General features: G+C 51.8%; 1 protein-coding gene across 1 annotated transcript; it reads left to right on the top strand.

Annotated features, from left to right (window-relative positions):
- The first annotated feature begins 1,354 nt into the window (after positions 1-1,354).
- Positions 1,355-3,184, top strand: Hoxd13 (homeobox D13). Its single transcript, XM_042694224.1, has 2 exons — positions 1,355-2,132; positions 2,934-3,184. Exons 1-2 carry the CDS (start codon positions 1,355-1,357, stop codon positions 3,182-3,184), a joined length of 1,029 nt encoding a protein of 342 aa, XP_042550158.1.
- Positions 3,185-8,192: the final 5,008 nt, after the last annotated feature.

The following is an 8,192-nucleotide window of genomic DNA, read 5'->3' as shown; positions in this document are numbered from 1 at the left end:
AGGACCATCCCACCAGAACAGCCTGGAATCCACCATACCCTCTTGAAGGCAGACCTAGTTGCTTCGGGCTGCTTCTTCTATGTACTTCCACTCCCTACTTTGCTTGGGAAAAGCACTGTTCTTCTCAATTCTCTGCAGTTTGGCAACTTGGAAAAGGAAGCAAAACAAAGGTCCTAAGGAAAGTGAAGTTTTCAATTAATTGGTGTGAGTAACGGGCGGGGGTGGGTGGTGGCTGTAAAATGCTAGAGGCCGGTAGGCTGTGGGTGAGGCACAGAACTTCGCGGAGGGCGGCCGAGTGGCTTTTTCCTCTCTCGTTCTTGGCCGGGGTCTTTCCTGCCGGCCGCACCGCGGGGAAGCCGGGGCCGGACTGTGTGGGACCAGCTCTGGAGGTGACTTGGAGGCTGGCTTGCGAGAACCAGCGCGAATCAGGGAACCATGCACTTTCTCACCGGTGGCGATCGTCAGGCTCGCCGTGCCGAGGTGGGTCTTCGCTGGACTTACTGGCAAGTCTTTGCCGCTGCCAGGACGGCGCTTTGCAGGCATTTTCCGGGCGGTATATGTGGGGAGGGAGATAGTTTACTAGACTCATCTTAGGTGTGTCAAATGCCTTTGCCCTGGCACAACGTTTTAAATAGGGAAAGTTAGCTCCCTCGAACTTGGGACCGAGGTTCGGTTAAGGGACGGTGAAGTAATGGGAGTTTTCAACATGAGTCTACTTTTACGCCATGCTGACTATCTCTGCCCTTCGTGTTCGGTTTGCCGTGCAGCTAGGGAACCGAGGGGAGGTGGCAAAAGCTGTCGGTGCGGAGACCAGGCGCAGGCCTCGGCGCCCGCCTCAGTTGCAGACAGGGCCTGGGATGGGCCGTCGCTCAATCAACTCGTGGGGGTGGCTGCGGCACAAACCCCTGGTCGGGTGCGGGGGGGGGGGGGAGGGGAAGGGCACCAATGGGGGGGGGCGCATCAAACCGAGGAGGGGTGGGGGCCGGGGTGGGCGGGTCCAGTCGGGCCGGGGCCTGCAGCCGGGCTCCCCCTCGCCCCCACCCCCCACGTGGCCCCGCGCAGCCAATGGCACGGCCCCCGGCCGGCGCCTCGGGGCGGGAGGCGGCCCCCCGGCCGGCCCAGGCCCCCTCCCAACCTGAACTTCGTTTTTATAAACGTCCCGCGATGAGCTAACCTGTTGGAGGGCGGGCGGGCGGGCGGGCGGGAGGCGGGAGGCTCGCCGAGGGAGAGAGGGCGAGAGGAAGAGGGCGGGAGCGAGCGAGCCCGAGAGAAAGGAGAGGAGGGAGGAGGCGCGCCGCGCCATGGTGTCCTGCGCGAGGCCGGGGCCCGGGCCTGGGCCGGGCCAGGCCGGGCCATGAGCCGCGCCGGGAGTTGGGATATGGACGGGCTGCGGGCGGACGGCGGGGCCTCTGGGGCCGCCCCGGCCTCGTCTTCTTCTTCGGTGGCCGCGGCAGCTGCGCCGGGCCAATGCCGCGGCTTCCTCTCCGCGCCAGTCTTCGCCGGGGCGCATTCGGGGAGGGCGGCGGCGGCGGCGGCGGCAGCAGCGGCGGCGGCCGCAGCGGCCTCCAGCTTCGCTTACCCCGGGACCTCGGAGCGCACGGGCTCCGCCTCGTCGTCGTCGTCTTCGGCTGCGGTCGCCGCGCGCCCAGAGGCTCCCCCGACTAAAGAGTGTCCCGCGCCCGCACCCGCCGCGGCTGCGGCAGCGCCGCCCGGCGCCCCCGCGCTGGGCTATGGTTACCACTTCGGCAACGGCTATTATAGCTGCCGTATGTCGCACGGCGTGGGCTTGCAGCAGAACGCTCTCAAGTCGTCGCCGCACGCCTCTCTCGGAGGCTTCCCCGTGGAGAAGTACATGGACGTGTCGGGCCTGGCTAGCAGCAGCGTACCCACCAACGAGGTGCCCGCGCGAGCCAAGGAGGTGTCATTCTACCAGGGCTACACGAGCCCCTATCAGCATGTGCCTGGGTACATCGACATGGTGTCCACTTTTGGCTCCGGGGAGCCTAGGCACGAAGCATACATCTCCATGGAGGGCTACCAGTCCTGGACGCTGACCAACGGGTGGAACAGCCAGGTGTACTGTGCCAAGGACCAGCCACAGGGCTCCCACTTTTGGAAATCTTCCTTTCCAGGTAGGGGCTATGGAGAAAAGGGAGGAAAGAGGGAGGAGGAGAGAGACAGAGACAGACAGAAACAGACAGACAGAGGGAGAGACAGAGGAATGTGCGCCCCTATTTGGGTGTGGGTGCCTGGGCTCCAGGCCTGACCAAGTTGAGCTCAAAAGTTAATATAGTTCCCGTGAAATCTGTAAATCCTTCCTCCGCTTTAAACGCTCTCACAATCTTTTTCTTCCAGTGTGCGATACAGATGGCTTTCCCCCCAAAGTTGAGCGTGCCCGGTGCCCTTTACTAGGGTCCCCTCTCTGGAAGAGGCAGGCCTCTTTCCTAAAAGATGTCACTGGTCTGAGTCCCCAGCTTTCAAGGACTGGGACAATCCAAAGACCACTAAAGCTTCTGAAGAAACTCCAAACATAGGAACATAGAAATCAAGCCTTGAGCAAAAGATCTGAATGTGTGTGTGTGTGTGTGTGTGTGTGTGTGTGTGTGTGTGTGTTTGAACATATGCAGCTGGTAATTGCAGGCACTCTGTCCTTATGAGCTTCCCAATAACTGGGCCCTAAAATCACAGGCTTATGAAGATGCCCCTTTGAGAAACCATGATAATCCATCAAAGTAGCCACTGTTTTGAAGTTCAAATAGTATTTAGTTAATAAAGAATATGTGCATGTAAATAACAATAAAGAGTAAACATTGTGGTTTTTCTTTATTCTCTACACCTCTCTGAGTACACAGAGAGAGAGAGAGAGAGAGAGAGAGAGAGTTAAGTGCTTCAAGTATCCAGTCTAATTTTTCCCATGCTGTTGTTTGTACCAGGGGATGTGGCTTTAAATCAGCCAGACATGTGTGTCTACCGTCGGGGAAGGAAGAAAAGGGTACCCTACACCAAACTGCAGCTCAAAGAACTGGAGAACGAGTATGCCATTAACAAGTTCATTAACAAGGACAAGCGGCGGCGGATTTCAGCTGCCACAAACCTATCGGAGAGACAAGTGACCATTTGGTTTCAGAACCGAAGAGTAAAGGACAAGAAAATTGTCTCCAAGCTCAAAGATACTGTCTCCTGATATGGGCCAGGCTGGCCAAGGACAGTTTAAATTTTTTCAGTTGTCACCAAAAGACCTTTGGAAAGACTTGAATATGTATTTAATTCCCCCTTCCCTCCTACCTATGATGGTAAATGTTGTGAAATTTCTTTTCTTTCATGACCCTTATCTGGCTCTGAAACTTCTTGCAGCCCAACCTAACTTTGTAGTTTCTTACTGCTTATTGTTGGTTTTGTTCTTGTCTAGGTTTATTTTAATGATTTTTTTAATGTTCTGTTTCTCCCTCCAGGCCAGTGTAAAAGACTTGAAGTATTTTTTAATAATCCCCCAAATTAATTACAGAAGTGCCATTCAGATTCAAGGTTTTTGTTTTAATCACTTTATTAATTTCCAGCACGCTTAGTCTTCTTGATCCGTTAGGCCAGAAAGGCTTCAGCCATTCACAACCTGTGGTGGGGTAGTGGTGGGGTACTTGAATTGTTAGCTCTCAGCAGTTGCCCTGGGGCAAGTGGAAAGCACTGCTCTGGCATCACTGAGAAAGTCTGAAAACAGGGCTAAAGCCATTCCACTGGCTTTAAAAGTAACTACCTTCTTAAATCATGTTTGTTCTCTGTTGAAATGAAGACAATCTTTACAACTTTGAATCTCTCACTTGCTGTTTTAGTTGCATACTTGCAATACACCTGATAGCCTGACTTTTATAATCTTTAATTTGAAAAAATAATATTTACTCCTGGATGCCTTCATTTCTCCAACTCAAAAGCAGGTATTAAAATAACTCAATTGGCAGAGTAACCTGAGGGTGATGTGAATGCACCCCTTCCCTGTCCTCTGGTAGGAATGGAATGGAGGCCCTCTCCTCAATTCCTGGAAAGACTGAGCCGGTGTGGCCATGAATGGCAACATCTATCCAGAACCCAGGGAAGCATTTAGCTGTCTGAACAAATGCATTGGGCCTCTTGAAGAGCTTTAAATCATCTAATTCAAAAACTGTGGAGCTCTTAGGTCCAAGAAGGAAGAAGAATGCTTCTGAAAGTTACGCTAAATAACAACTGTTAAAGTGCTGTATATTTATACAGCTGAGAGGATTATTTTTGTAGAGACAATGTTTGTGAGCTGGTGTGTGTGAGCAGTGCTTCAGGAATTTAAAAATCAATTTTTACTCCTAGGGAGATGCCAATAAACAGAACTCTCTTTGTTTCCTCTGAGTCTTTATAGATGTGTCCTTCTTTCCAGCTTGTGTTGCCTCTAGAAACTGTTGTTATTTATTATAAATTCTTGCTATTCTAAACACTATGATGCTCTCTATAGATGAAGGAAACATAACACCAATTCTGGTGCCTGAAACCTCTATGTCTGACTCACCCCTCCTGCCTCCTCCCCCATTTAACACAAATAATGATGTTATAACATGAGTGTCGTTTGAAATGTGTAAAATGATTTTTTTTTTTTTACCAAACCAGCTCAAAAACTATCTCCAATAAAATTTTATTTCTCTTTCAATATTATCCATTTATTTATACAGCTTTATTTCTTTTAGAAATTGATGTTCATTTGTGTGCCTGAGTATAAAGAAAACTCACAAGGAGGCCCATTATAAATATCTTAACAAGGAAGGTCTTGAAATTAGAACTGCATATCCATATTTGGCGATCAAAAAAGAAACATTTCAAGCTTATCCCATAGCATCTCCCCCAACTAGTGTGTACTCAGCGACTGACCATTAAAACACAATAATACATCCTAATTGCTAGATGCAATTTTGGGGCACTAAAAACTTTCTCTTTGCGGTTTTGTTTTTTCTTGCCATTCAGGGAAATGACCACTGAAGAACTGAGGCATACCGTGTAGTTATACTTCTCTTTCATCAATTTAATAACTTGCAACAGTTGAATATGCAAGTCAGTTAAACACAGATTTTTAAAAATCTTACACAATATGTAGATTCTTTTGATAGACTGGCTCCCTTATGGTTCCGTGAGAAAGCGCTGGGACTTAAAGTGAGGAACTACTTTCGTTTTCTCTGGCCCAGCTTGATTTCTTTTATATCTTACTATGGACTGCGGAAAGCCAACTTCGTTTTGAGAAAAAGCAGAGTAACACAGAACCGCGTTTTAATCTCTGGAGAAGAATAACCCCTGAAACTAAGGCCACATCATCCTAGACCTTACACTTTAGGAAGGGTCAAACTTTTTCTCGCTGTTTTTTGTTTTGGTTTTTTTTGATTTTTTTTTCCTGAAAAGATGTATTTTCATCACAAAAGGGCCTGCTTTTCCTTCTTCCAATGTCTGTCGCCCCTTCCCCTTCTTTTTTGCAAGTTTCGGGCTCTTGGGAAGAACTCCATACCCCAGATCCGTTTCTCGGGTTTCTCATCGTGGGTAGAGGGGCTTGCTGAGAGATTTTCCTTTGATCTGTAGTTTACTCGTCAATTTCCCTCCGCCTAAGAGAAATAGGAGATTTGCTGAAGATTAAAACTGCGCTCAAATGCTCTCTGGTGGAATCTGGATTAACGACTAAATCAATAACAGATGAAGGCTTTGTTATTTATATGTGTTCCTTTCATATTCTAAATTGAGGAGGGAGGTAGAGCCCTGCACTGGCCCAGGCACTGCGAAGTAGGCCTGCAGAGAGGCCTTAAAGCTTTGAGAGTTTGAATAGAGCCCTTTCCTTTGGTTAGAGACCCAGAAGCTGCAGGGAGAGCTGCTCTGAAACCTGGTAGATTTCTGGCGCTTCGGTGGGGCATCGGGGTCAGCGAGTCTACGAGATTCAGAGGCGAAGGGAAGACTCAGAGCTGGGATACAGGAGGAGACAAAGGCGCTCCCGCTACGCTTCCTCAGGTCTAGTCCCTGGGTTCCGTGTCGGTGTCAGCCTCGCCGCCACCACGTCCAGCTTTCCGAGGCTATCCGCAGCTCCCAGCTGCGGGCCGTGACCGCGCCGACTGGCGACCCCCAGCCGGCCCCGCCGCCCTTCGCTGTTGATCTTGACCGTGCGGCGGCGCTTCGCCAGGCGTGGAGCGCGCTCGCCATCTCCTGGGCGATTGGAGGCATTGGCAGAACTAGCGGTTTAGCTCCTGCGCCACAGGCTCCTGTCTCATTCTCTAGTTGAGGAGTCAAGCAAGCCTCCTTCCCGCCTCCCACCCTCCTTCGGGCCTCCAGCTCCTAGCTCTTTACGAACAAGACTTTGCTTATCAGATATCTAAAGTCGTGAACCTGGGCATAAAGCAGAACGGTTGGGGCAGCGGCGGAAGTCTAGGTGTCTTGGTCTTACCTGTTTCACACTTAGGTCCTTTTATTCATTTAGTCCCAAGGGACAAACGGTTGCTGTAAGGCTGCCCAAGAATTGGAGGGAGACACCCCAAGGCATACAAATACTAGAGAATAGTAGGGTATTGAGACAAGAAGCACCTAGACTGCAAACACACCTGGATCTGGAATTTTCCGGCCTGTGACTATTGGGACATCATAGTTTCACAAAGTTAGAGTTATCGGAGAACCAACGCCTCAGGATGTCATCAAATCCCTAGGAACTGGGTCTGTAGCTTGTACCTACCCCCACTTCGCATGGAAAGATGGGGAGCATAGAGCATCGCTCGTGCCTGAGCTCCTGAAGAAACTGGCAATGCCCTGAGGAGCCCAGGGCTCCCCCCCCCCACTTCCCCAACTCCTACTCCACCCCCGCCCTAGAGCAGGAGAAAGGCCAGTTGCGTTCCCCCGAGCCGCCCAATTGGTCGCCATAACTCACACAATAAAGTGGAGGCGCGGTGGTCAGCCTTGCCCTCCGGCGGCGCCTGTGTGGTCTCCGCCATAGCTGGCGGTCTAACCAATTCCAGCTTGGCTCAGGGACGTGGGTCCTGTCTGCTGCCGGCTAGGGCTAGCGCCCGTCACAGGGGCTCGGGGGGGCTTGGTGCCGGAGGTAGAAGATTCTTAGATCTTTGGCTGGGCTACACTGGAGGGCCCGAGTTAAGGGCTGCGGATGCTGCCCCCACTAGAAACTGCCGCCTTGCTCGTTTCCGTTTTCCAGACCCGTGAACCTGCCAGCCTCCCGACCCTGGGCCGCAGAGGCGAGGCACGCAGCTAACTGGCCGCCTGCCTCGGTGTCTGCTTGCTCTTCTCAGCCCGGTGGCTCTGGCTTGTTTGTTCCTCCACACCAAGACCTAGGGAGTTGTCCTGCTGTGCCTGGCCAGGAATGGACACGGTGGGATTCTGGCTTACAGGGAGTAGTCAAGGTGACTCCTGGTGATGAAAGGAACGGCCAAGATTAACTACTGGAGCTGCCTGATTGCCCGGTGGCATTCTTCAAGGACTTGGATGGCAACTTCTTTGGGGGCAGAGTTCTTGGACTTGGGCTCCAACGCCAGGAGTGAAGGAACTTCCTTCCTTGTCGCCAAACTTGGGTGGAATTTACGATGCTTTTCTCTCCCTTTGGTGAACATCGTGGGTTGTGTCTGTGGCTGGGACTCATGCAATGCATGAGTAGCTGTTAGACCCTTTGGGCCGTGGCCTGAAAGGGGTTCAGGTGGGAGGGGTATTGTTCAGACCCAAGGATCGAGTTGATGGCTCCGCTAGACCCTCGCCTTCTCCAGCCAAGCACAGAGCCACCCCTAACAGGAGAATGTTCCAGCTGCAACTTAAAACCGGTGGAACCAAGCCCGGCCCCGGTAGCCAGTGGAAAACGAGGTCCCGAAGCCAATGAAGACTGAGCAGAGTCCCCTGGGACACTTGAATAAAGGCACCCTCAGCTCAATGTCGCCAACTCTTGAAGGCAGGCCTGCAAACTCCCAAAGGCTTTCCCTCTGGCTCAGCATGCTTTGGGCTTTGCTGGCAACCTAGTCGTTCGCCATCGAACATTGCGGGTGTTATCATAATACCCTGAAGGGGGGGAAAACGGGTCGGGGGGATGTAGGCGGTGCTGAAATGACCGGCTTTGAAGAACCTGCAGGCAAAGTTTCGTCCAATCGTCTGAGCCTGTCCTCTTATTCCCGGCTGTAACTAAATACTGTTGCGAGAGCAGCTCAAGTCCTTTGTTGGAG

This window comes from Dipodomys spectabilis, unplaced genomic scaffold (genome assembly GCF_019054845.1).
Source record: "Dipodomys spectabilis isolate Male_0828 unplaced genomic scaffold, ASM1905484v1 ptg000174l, whole genome shotgun sequence".
NCBI classification, from domain to species: Eukaryota; Metazoa; Chordata; class Mammalia; order Rodentia; family Heteromyidae; genus Dipodomys; species Dipodomys spectabilis.
Note: the sequence above shows the minus strand (reverse complement) of the source record. Positions and strands in the feature narration are given on the sequence as shown.